This window comes from Nannobrachium achirus (genome assembly GCF_963921795.1).
Source record: "Nannobrachium achirus genome assembly, chromosome: 13".
Taxonomy (NCBI): domain Eukaryota; kingdom Metazoa; phylum Chordata; class Actinopteri; order Myctophiformes; family Myctophidae; genus Nannobrachium; species Nannobrachium achirus.
The window spans coordinates 47,972,379-47,984,809 of record NC_137833.1 but is presented as its reverse complement, the minus strand read 5'-3'; the positions used below and the strand labels follow the sequence as shown (position 1 = coordinate 47,984,809).

The window sequence follows — 12,431 nt, the reverse complement described above, 5'->3', positions numbered from 1 at the left end:
TGAGAGAGAGGACACAAGGGGCACAAGGGCAAAACAGTTTGACAACACTCAAGTGACACATTTCACCAGGGACGTGCAGAGAATGTTAGAAAGACAGGGCCTGAAATTTCTAAAAAGGGCACTTTTGGTGAAAAATTTGGTGAATTTTCGATGCTTGACGCCACACTGAACTAAGCATAATCAAGTCAATACTGGAGATGTGACATAATGGCATGGATTTCTACACGAAGAATGCAATTCTTTCAACATAAGCTCTTGCGTTCAAGTTCAGGAGAGTTTGGCCAAGTCAATTCTCTTGAATGCTGCCTTCAGGTATGGCATGGAAAGAGGGCATTTGCATTTATTTCACCATAGTGAAAACTGCATTCACGGTCTAGAGAGGGCAGTTTTTACAGGTGGATAAAAGCTCAAGCCCCCTTTGATGTCTATGTGTGTACGGAGAATAAATTAGACATCCACTTCCAATGTCATCATCTGTGATATAGAAACTCACCCTTTCTGTAGAGGACTGCATTTAGGAACTCCTCAGCTTGCTTCTCTAGTCTGTTTATTTTGGTCTGGTCTTTAACCAGGAGAGGTTTCGGTGTATCTTCAAGACCCTGGTTGCTTAAGCTAACTAAGTGCTCCTGTCAAAAGGGCAAAACAAAAAGGTCATCAGAATCACATAGGATATTAATGAACTGATTAAGAATACACAGGAGGGGGCTATTGCATACAACAGGGGTCTTCAACAGGGGGTCCGGGACCCGTAGGGGGTCCTCAGAATTACTGTAGGCCTATAAGGGGTCCTCCAAATCTTTGTGACTTTTTTATATGGAGCACTTGTAGCGTCCATATTCTGAGGACTTAAGCCAAAAATAGCAGCTCTACAAGCTTGTAGATCGGCTATTTTCGGCTAAAAGGTTTGGTGTAGAGGAGAAAAAGAGCAGACTAAGTACAGAGTGAAAGGTCAAGTTTATTAAGTATTGACGGTTCAAGTGGTTAAATATCTGAAAACACAAATGGACATGAATCCAAAATACACTGATGATTGTGCTGTCAAACGATGAAACTATATGGAATCTATGAGAAGGTTGTGGGGGTCCCTGCTTCATCTCTCTCTCAACTAAGGGGTCCTCGGCCCGAAAACGTTGAAGAACCCTGGCATACAACAATGGAGATGGTTGGTCAGTTTCCATCCACAGGGCCTAGTCCTCAATATAAACATTACATATCAAAAAAAGGAGTTTCTGCTGGGAAATCCTGGCTGCACAGAGCCCAAGGGGCACATATATTATACATTCACAACACTGCAGGCTCATGTTTCTTTTTTCTTCTTGTCACTGGTTGGAATGCTAAGCAACATAAAAACTGGTGCATGAGACAAGAAAGCTTACCTTCACTTTGTCACGTCTTAAGCAGCAGAACAGACAATTCTCGTCAAAGGACCAATCAGACACTGCTTCGGGCTCACGACCTACGACAGCAAAACAAAAGTGACACGTCAGTTACTGTACCATTCTGACCTTTTCTGTGGACGTGTGATGAATAAAGGACATCCAAGTCAAGGTTTTATCTGGACCGATGATTCAGCAAGATTCAGGCCTAGCCTTCGACCTACGCAAACAATATCCATCTATACATTTCTGGACTGTATGTATGCATGTGTGTATTATATGTATGCATGTCCTTCAAAAACTTTCCAACATCCCATCGTGCATTGCGCAGAATGTGCAGGCAGCTTCCGGCGCCGCAGCCGAGAGTGATCTACAAGCTCACAACGGTTGCATCTGCGACGCGACGTGAGCTTGTATGTCTGCTGTTAACCGGAAGTGTTCCGCAAATAATGCTACAGTAAATTCTCACGGATACAGGTGGATAGCAAGATTGTTTTTTCAAAAAAACGGTGGTTGAACAAATCTTGAATACTTTTGAATTTTTTAGCACCAATGTTCTCTTAAAAAGTCTGAGAACTGATTTAGGCAGCATTTAGTAGGCTGTAATCGGCCTAGGGTGATGACAGATTTAATTTTTAAAAAATAAGCTTTTTCTTCAGTCATCAACAAAAGAAATTGGGGGGGAAAAACATGCATCGACTGTTATCTTGCACTCGAGACACACACTATCGTTGCAAATTTTGTTGTTCTGTCAGTGCAGGTCTCCATCATTAACTCAACAGCATGCTGCCTAGCAGCCTTACAAGATGTGTGTAAAAACACAGAACCTGCGGTGTTCTAAATTTGCTTTGAACCTATCGATGCATAACATCCAGGCAGGGCACACACACAGCAAGCAAATGTTCCAGAGTGAGTAAGTATAGTGGTTTTCTCCACATAGACATCAATGAATTAATGAACACTCATTTTAAATATAAATGTGGGCCATGGCAAAAAAAAAATAGAAATAATGTTCCTACGAAACAGTGTGGGCTCGCATGTAACACCATGTATGGGCACAAAGATCTACCCTTTGGCTGCACCTCATTGGCTAAAGGCCCTGCCTTTGTACTGTCGAGGAGAAACTGACTGATATATTAAGTCATTTTTGAGGAGAACTTGACTGATATATTAAGTCATTTTTGAGGAGAACTTGACTGATATATTACGTCATTTTTGAGGAGAACTTGATAGATAAATAATGAAGATAACAGTGTTCTCGCTTTCAGCGAGCCCACAATACATTTTGAATCGAAAGAGGGAAGAAATCGAGTCAGCATGCTCAATTCAAAGGGGGTGCGAGTGATATCTCCTTACATTCTTTGTTAACTATGTGTAAAATAGCTCTATATTCTCTAAGATATAGACCCGTTACTGAGCAAACACATGGTGTTTGCTCAGTAACAGGGGTCTCCCTGTCACTCCTGTTCTTTAGTAAACAGGACACCGATTTCATCCAGTCAGAGAGAGAGAGAGAGAGAGAGAGAGAGAGAGAGAGAGAGAGAGAGAGAGAACGAAAGAGAGAGAGAGAGAGAGAGAGATACAGGATAAACAAGTGAAATTGGAAGTGACTAAACAAAAATAAATCAGCAGCTAAATTGGAACTGAAACCCACAAAAGTGAGGCTGATAAATGATCTTCACAGGGTTCTGTTCTCTCTCCTGACTGGATAGAAATTGGTATCCCGACCTGAACGTTTATTTTGTTCACCAAAGAGCTTGAGAGACGGAGAAACCCCTGCAACTGAACAAACACTCTATATAGCAATGATTACATATGGAAATATATACTGTAGCTTTTAATAAAAAAAAAAAGACTGATTACAGAAAACTATCACTTAAACCAGTGTACAAGTATAAATCATGCTAATATTGTTCATAGTTAAATAATTGACTACAATTGAATTAGGGGGGGAAAACATGTACCGTTATGTTTAATGATGACAAATGGAGAAACTTGATATGAGCCTGAGTTGCTAACCCAAATTACATGGTACCAGGCAACTGGGATGTCTTTTAAAGTTGTTTGATTGAAATTATTGACCTGAAAACCGTTTTGAAACGCTTTCACTCAATTTCTTATTTGTGATTTTATATTCTTGAAATGGGGGGGGGGGGGGGGTTATCATAGTATCATATACCACTATTATTTATATTTTAATGACAGTTTTATAACCAAACTGTTGTTGCCGGGTAAAGTAGTTACTTGGGATTCAGAAATCAGGGAAAGGGGGTACTCAAGCCAAAAAAGATTGAGAAACACGGACTTAAACCAACATTACATTTCCAGTAGCCTTCTTTATCAACTGGTATGAAAGACCGCTGCTGCTTGGTAATTTACATTAACTGTGGCAGGGGAATGACGTGGAGACCTGAATAATGCTCACTATTGTTTCATTTAACATTATGCATTGTCATAATAGTCTGAAGGAATCGTGGACTTTTTATAATGGGCCCTGTGCCATCCAAAACACCAACTTCATAGAACACACAAAGCATGTTCTTTCCAACAGCCAGAGGGGCTGCCTTGCGGAGAGGAGGGAGCGAATGTAGATGGTACACCAGATGGTACAATGGTGTTGCATTGTTATGGACAGATAACAAAACACTTTATTCACCACTTAAGACCCCATTCAAAAATTCTCCAAAATGACCGATCTACAAGCTCAAGATCCATCAAGTCTGAACGGTAGATCTGCCGTTTTATTTGAAAGATTTTGAGAATTATCACCGATGATGATGACATCTCCAAAATAAGAACGCCAGACTGGTTAAACGATTACATTTGGAATGCTGACTAAAGCAGTCAACTTTAGTCGGACTAAACTAAAGCAGTTTTTGGTGATGCTTAAGATATAGCTGAATGTATCTTTGCTTACCTTTAAATAATTTCAGGTCTTCTACCAGCCCTGGATCAAACAGACCCTCCAGAATGCTCTCAAAACCTACAGAACAGAAGAATGCCAATCAAATCAGTCAACAACAGGAAACACATCATGTTAATTAAAGAAAGAAAGAAAGAACGAAAGAAAGAATAAGAAAAAGGCTACAAATATTTCAACCATAATGTCTAATCATTTAAGTCAGACATAGCCCTACAGAAGCCAACAGCTGCAGAGAATACTCTAAAAATGTACGACTGCTTAAGACAACCCAATTTCTGCCCAAGGGTCCAAATTAATTTGCTGTGCGAAAAAAAAAGAAGATACATCAATTAGGGCCAAGTGTGCAGCACACATCACTGACACTGTGTGTAGGATCATACAGTTTCCATACAACCAGGCTTATCTCTGCCTTTCCATTTCATCTTGACAACCCCCTCAGCAAAATCTACCCCCCCCCCCTCCCCCTGTTAAAACACACATTATCGGCTTCCACCGCAGGTTTTTTTACTTTAACAGTAAATACGTGCACTCTGACTCCATCCCCATCCAGTTGCCAAGCAACCGAAGCAACTATGGATGGAGTTGGGTGCACTTATAGTGCATGTTGTAACAATAAAAGAAACTGACAAGAGAGATGGAAAAGGTGAAATGATATGAACGGTATCGTGAACCCTGTTGCAGAGGGGGAGCTGTGACGGTTTCATGGGAATCCACCACCACGCAACACCAAAATAAACCTAGAAAAACGGGCAGGAAGGCAGCAGGCTTCCTGCGGGTTGGACAACATGTCAGATAAACCGACAAAATGACAGCATACAAGTCCATCCATTAGGGGTGGGCGATATGGTGATAATTATCGCTGAGACGATACAATGTCTCCACGATATGCCTTTTCAGAGGTATCGTATATATTGTGATACAACTGAGGTAGCCTTGTAAAGAATCCTGCTTAATCGTTAATACAGAGATTCATTGCAGAATTCAATTCAAACCTGCATTTTGGTCTAAATCGGTAGTTCTCAAACTTTAAGGTCTCCACTTAACTCTGACAGTATACAAATGAAACCAAATGGACCTGTAAGGGTCCACGGTCCATTTGTATACTCTCAGAGTTACATACTTGTAAAGATGAATTCAGACCACCCAAAAGGAACCCAGAGGGTCTAGTTTTTGTCAAGTAACTTGAAAAATAACCATAAAAACCAACGTGAATAAAAGTTGTGATAAAATCGTGTATCGTGATACAGCTTGGGAAAATATCGTGATATTGTATTTTTCCATATCGCCCACCCCTACCATCCATTTAGGGAGCAACGGAAGAGGCGGAAGTCGCAACGACGATGAGATTTTGTTTTGCAGTCCCAGCTGTTCCAAGTTCACGGCGCACATTGCCTTCTCAGGCCTTCACTGAACAGTGCATAATACAATATGCTAAAGTCTGCCTACCGCCATAGGGTCAATATATACACACCAGATCCAAAACTACAACACGTGTTTAACCAAGCGCTAAGGAGGTCAGAGGCAGCATCTGTCTAGTGAAGCAAATCCTAAATCAGAGTACTGTAGGAGCGTACACTGTAGTCCAATTCTAACATTAGACACAGGGTAAGGAAGAGTGTTATTTAACCAAACCATGTGGACATGTGGCAAACGGTGGATCAACAGGACACTGCCATTTCCGGAAGCAGCGTCGGTAATTAACAGCCTTTTCAAGTAGTTGCGAATTAAGGTAGTCGATCAACAAGCTCACGACGAGCTTGCGGATCGTCCATTTCCGCCGGGGCGATATCAACACCGCGTGATGATGAAGTATAGTACGATGAAGTATAAAGGGCTGGTGGTTAAGAAAACCTCACATTTGATAGCAGCACGTTCAACCTAAAGATGATAATATAACCCCAGCCAGTTGACCAACCCCAAGTTTATCAGCCTCACCATCATCAGCATCAACGATCCCTGCTAACTGAGTTGAGAAGATGACGTCTGTTGCATAACCTTCCCTCCTTTTAGTCTAAACGTGTTCTACTTACTTTTAAGATTCACGTCCTCACAGACGAGAGCATGGACGAGAAGCGGCGAAAAAAGAAAAGACCCCAAAAACCTCCTCCTCCAACCCTCCTCCTCGCCACCATCTACTCTGCTCCTAAACTTACAGTGAGCCCAATCACATACTGTACTACTGTCATGTGTTCAAATGCCCCCTCTCTCTCTCTCTCTCTCTCTCTCTCAGCTTCTCACCCTCCAACTCCCAACCACCACCACCCCCACCTCTCCCCCCCTCACCCTCCCTCCCCCCCGAGAGTCAAACAGAGGGAGCGGGGAGGAGGGAGAGGAGGGAGGGTGGTGGTGGTGAAATATAGCGTTTGCCTGTAGCTGGAGCGTTGTGTGTAGCCTGTTTCTGGGTTAGTGCACAGGACTTCAGCTGCAGCCATCCAATCCCATTTCTGAAAATATTTCAGAGGCAGGGGAAGGAGGAAAAAAAAATCTAGGTCATCCACTTTCGTTTGACAGAGCAGAGGCATGACATCAAACTACTCTTCAGGAAATTTGAGTTTAGGGCATTTAAATAATGCGTCATATACTGTACAAAAAAAAGATGGAAAAGAAAAAAAAGAGTTAGGTAATACCAAAGCTTTTCTGCTGGAGGACAATCTCGTACAGCTGCTTTTCTTTTTTTTTTTTGGTGCCAGATACATAAATTTAGGCTTTGATGCACACTGGAGGAGAACAAGTAGCCTAAATGTGCTGCGGATGAAATATTGATGGCTGCTGACGTTGCTGTGCAAACTCCACAAAGCATGATCTAAAATACAACATGGTGGGGGTCTGGGGTGTGGTCCGTGTGCAACAAAAACATGAAAGAATATACCAAGACAACACTAGCTGTAACGCCTGTACACTTTGCTGTATGACCAGTAGCAGAAATGGCAGATCTACAAGCTGGCCAACGTGTCACATGATCATCACACAATGTGAATCACTTAGTGAGCGTGTTGATTGGCTATTTGTCCATTTAAAAGAAAGCAGGTCATACATTTTACGAAGAAATACCAAAAATAGGGATGCCAGGTTGAAAAGTGGTTAATGTGTCTTTTTTTCAAGTGATGCGACTACGGCTGTGGATATATTAGTGTAATTCTCAGCCTATAAAAAGGTGGGTTAAGCATTTTGACTGCTTGATGGAACATTGGGCAATTAATCATGGCAGAAGAGGAATTAGGCCACCATTCAGATTGTGCTGCACAGATGTAGCGGCATGTATGGTATCCACATAGCCTCCAGATATACAATATGAAGAGCTAAAGAGGTGTGGAATAAAGTGATAATGAGAAAAGATAGCTCAGGTCTAATAACCACTATATTGTTGACCTGGGAGGTAATGGAAGAGACTAGATGAAAACATATTGGGGACAATGATGAAAGGAGATGAAGTATTATTAACAGGGCTAAGGGATTCATCCAGTGCCTAGACATAATACACATACAACTGATTGAGATGTTTGGTGAGACAGTGACGATCGTTTTTCACTGAAAATTGTTTGGCAAATGTGCCCATGAAAGCAATTTTATATCAATCCTCCAGCGGACTTTAATGACGAAAAATGTTTTAAACGATCTGGATTTGATCCAATTCGTGTCTTCAACAGGGGGTCCCCAGACTCAGAGTTACTAAAGGGGGTCCTCCAAATCTTTGTGTGATAGAAACGTTATTTCTCTTTTTTTATAGGAACCACTTGAACCCCTATAGCGTCCATATTCTGAGAACTTTAGCCAAAAATAGCAGATCAACAAGCTCACAACGCCTCGCGCTGCGAGGCGTTGTGAGCTTGTAGATCGTCTATTCTTGGCAAAGAGCTTTGGTGTAGAGGGGAAAAAGAGCAGACCAAGTACATTTATTAAGTATTGACGGTTCAAATGGTTAAATATCTGAAAACACAAATTGACATGAATCCAAAATACACTGATGATCGTGATCGTGCTGTCAAACGATGAAACTATATGGACTCTATGAAGAGGTAGTGGGGGTCCCTGCTTAATCTCTCTCTCAACTAAGGGGTCCTTGACCTGAAAACATTGAAGACCCCTGTTGTAGAGTATGATAATTAATACAATATAAATTCAACTAGCACATCTGCAGTGGTTGGAAGTGGTCTCCCTACACTTCCATTGAGCCACTTCTGTGGGGCAGGTACGACACAGACATAGAAGTCCTGCACCAATCTCATAAGCGCAATATTTCTCCTAGCCAAGCAGGGTATTCTTCTGCCCTGAAAGAGCGACAGAAATGTAGTCTCCCACGTAGAACACCTGGGTTAGGATCCATGAAGATAGCAATGATTGACTATGACAGAATAGTGATTTAACCTTCTAACAAAATACTTCACTCACCCTACCTAAACTACATCTCCACGGGAAAAGTGCGATGGCCTCTCCATCTGTATACTGTACTCCGCCCATGGCAGTGTGCTCATCTACCTGGGACTAGACTAGGCTCTCCAGGTTGAGTGTGTGCTAGATATGTAGCCCTACATCAAACACTCCCTGAGGAATTGACCAAAGCAGAAGGGAAGGAGGCAGAAGAGTTTCCATAGTATGAAGAAACGGTCCAGAATCTTCAGGTACCAGGGTCTAAATGAGCTCTCAAATTCTCTCAATGGAAGATTAGAGAGACCAGCTCCAACCACGGCAGGCGATGAAGAGTTACATTGTAGAGCGGGTACACATTATTGTGTATAATCTTTTTAACTCTTTAACAATTAAAAAATAGCAGATATACAAGCTCACAGCGCGGCACCGAGTGCCGCGCTGCGAGCTTGTAGATCTGCTATTTTTGAAAAATCGTGTCTTTTGAATCCTTCTAAGGTTTTTTGAAAAACCTATGTTTCTATGTCAGCAATCTGGCTGGCCATGGTCAAAGGAAAGGTCCTTTTCACTTAACTGGAGAACTCAGTTAGTCTGTACTTGAGAGACTACTATGCCAGTGGTTCTCAAACATTTTTATGTGAAGGACCCCCAAAATGTCATGTATTTGGCCACGGACCCCCATCTCAAAATATTTGAGATAGGGGAAGCAAAATTTTAGTTACAAACGTTCGCTTTGAAAATGCATATATTCAAAGATGTGCTCACATTTTCACGACTTTTTCAAAAATAGCAGATCTACAAGCTCGCAGCGCAGAGCTTGTATATCTGCTATTTTTCACTGGTTAAAGCATTCAATAACTCTAGGCATAAATGGGTTAACATACTCTACCATAACTATTGGTTAAAACAACGTTTTATTCAGTAAAAAAAAAAGGTTCCAGATTGCGGCATCAGTCATTGCTAAAAGGGTCAAGTGTGTTGGTAATAAACATGTATTGTGCCAAGGCGGGATCCCTAAATAAACAGCTGTTTTAACCACAAACCTTTGCTGTAAGCCAGTTTATTTGATCACCTTCCATTGAGCCGTGCTTGTGCTCATTGCCAGTAACGCTACACTACCCAATCTGTCTTAGCCTTCTCCTGACCTACATCTCCCAACCAATCAGGGCCGGGGAAGCGAGGAGAGAGATTTGGAGTGACACCCTTGTCCTTCCACAAGCACCACTTAATAGAAGAAATCCCCTTTCAGGAGGCAGATCTAGGATCAGCTTATTTTCCCTAAATCCAACCCTTAACCTCCCCACTGTACATCACCGACAACTGATCGTAATTCCGCTAAGCCGACTTCTTAAATGCTAGCAACGTTGGCGTTGCCCTTTTTTTTTTTTTTGGGCTAATGTAGCCACTAGCCAAAAGGAGTAGCTTATTAGCCCATCAGCCGAAATACCAGCCATTGTACTCATTAACAGACAATATAGTATTCAATTCCTCAGTTTGGCCATGTCTGTTATTGGCAAGAATTCTCAAACATAGCTGTAGGCATATATTTATGCTTAATTCATGCTCCTCATGAGCTGGTATCGTGTGGTTAAAATAGCAGATCTACAAGTTCACAGTGCGACACATTTAAGTTTGTAGATCGTCCTTTTTTTCATATACATTGAAGTCAGGCTTAAAAGGATAGTTCACCCCCAAAATGACTTTTGTTGTTTGTCACTTTCCTATTTCCTAAGCCAATAACTTTAGGAGACTCAGGCACTTTGTGTCTCCATAGGAGACACAACTGCTGGTCATCAAATTATTGGCTTAGGAATACGACAAAAACTAAAAAAATATATATACACCAAGGGGTGAATAATCAATTGAAAGGTTTTTTTTGGGGGTGAACTATCCCTTTAAGTCAGTGGTTCTCAACCTGTGGGTTAAGAACCAACCTACAGGGCGAGTCGCGAACCCACAGGCACGAGGCATTGTGAGCATGTAGATCTGCTATTTTCACAATACAGCCGTGTTATACAAAATGTAATGCCTCAACTCTTAGTGCTCGTCAGAGTCGTCAGAGTGGGGGGTCCTCAGTTAAAATATGATCATTTTGGGGGTCCCGGCCTCAAAACGTTGAGAACCAGTGCTTTAAGTGATAACCTAAACTAATTGTGTAACATCAATGCATGTGTGATCAACGACCTGTTGCGAGAAGTGATTAAGTGCTAAGGGATTGCATGTCCCATCTATTTGACTAGCAGGAGGCTATTTTATCAGAGCCTACTTGGGCTGTCTGACCTAGTTTGGGATTTCAGAAGCTGCTTGCTATGTGTTACATGTCTCCTGCTACTTGTGCACTCACTAATCTAATTGTTCGGGGCCTTTACAAACAATTAAACTCAGTGTGTGTATGTTATTAAATTGGCTAGTTGTTCAAAAATGTATTTTGTTTTACTCTAATTTGTCCAACAATGCATTCTCCCCTTCCATTTAACCCATTTAGCCCTCAATTTAGATTTTAGCTATTCAAAATTAGCAGATATAGTGTACAAGCTCATAGCTACGAGCTTGTAAATCTGCTATTTTTGAAAAATCTAAAGCAAACACTTAACTCAAATGTTTGCTAAATATTTTGGGATGGGGGTCAGCGGCCAAATACATAATTTTGGGGATCCTTGACATGAGAAGGTCATCCACCCCACCTCTAGATCTAAAAGCGCCATTAGGAGACCGAGGGAGCACCCATGTAAAACAATTCATTCTGTCAAATGTGGCTGTGAGAGACTGGGAATTGACCTATGTGTGCCTGCTTGCGGGTGTGTGTGTGTCAATTTCAAGTCCTTCCACAAACCAGTCAACTAAATTATAATCACCAATTCCAAGAGCAAAACTGTTCATTTAACTCCCTTAAGGGGTGCAAGATGTAACCAAAATGGACCCGTCAGGGTCTGTATAGTATACACAGTGGGGTCTGTATATAAAAAGGACATAGAATTTCTTCAAATGTTAATTGAATGCAAACATTTCATCATGGGAGTGCAGTTCTCTTCCCATTGGACAAGCCTCCCGTTTCATGCTGCCCTACTAGCTCTGAGGGTCTCTGACTCGCATCCAACGCCTGCATGACCCATCCCCCACTGACACTACAGTACAACTCAGAGAGAGAGAGAGAGAGAGAGAGAGAGCTGGAGTTTCTGAGCTTGAATATCGTCATATACAACCAAAAATATTAACCCATTTAGACTGGGTACGCATTATTACGTATTATTTCATGCTTTAACTATTAAAAAAATAGCAGATATACAAGCTCACATCGCGGCACTGAGTGCCGCGCTGCAAGCTTGTAGAATTGTAGAATTCTTTGAATATTTTGACCCGATTCTATAAGTGTCTTCTGAATCCTTCTAATGTTTCCATGTTGGCGGTGCTCAAACTTTTTCATGTGAAGGAACCCCAAAATGTTATGTATTTGGCCACGGACCCCCATCTCAAAATATTGTATCAGGGACCCCCCCCCCCCCCCCCCCCCCCAGAAGCAAATATTTGAGTTACAAATGTTCGCTTTAAAAAATATGTATTTTCAAAGATTTGCACAAATCTTCATGATTTAAAAAAATAGCAGATCTACAAGCTCGCAGCACAGCGAGCTTGTATATCTGCTATTTTTCAATAGTTAAAGCACAAAATAATGCGTAATAATGCGTTCCCAGTCTAAATGGGTTAAACCCCCTCCCCCTAAGAAGAACATTCATAGGGGGCCCACAGTGAATCCTTGTACCCAGGGC

General features: G+C 41.6%; 1 protein-coding gene across 1 annotated transcript in view; it reads right to left on the bottom strand.

The window, feature by feature from the left end:
* Positions 1 to 12,431, bottom strand: part of LOC308297399 (uncharacterized protein) — a gene marked incomplete at both ends in the record, with an annotated part of 38,920 nt that overhangs the window by 20,476 nt on the left and 6,013 nt on the right. The window contains 3 exons of the mRNA XM_080740809.1: positions 494 to 626; positions 1,377 to 1,456; positions 4,294 to 4,359. Coding sequence (XP_080596935.1) covers positions 494 to 626; positions 1,377 to 1,456; positions 4,294 to 4,359 — 279 coding nt within the window. The remainder of the gene's footprint in view (positions 1 to 493; positions 627 to 1,376; positions 1,457 to 4,293; positions 4,360 to 12,431) is intronic.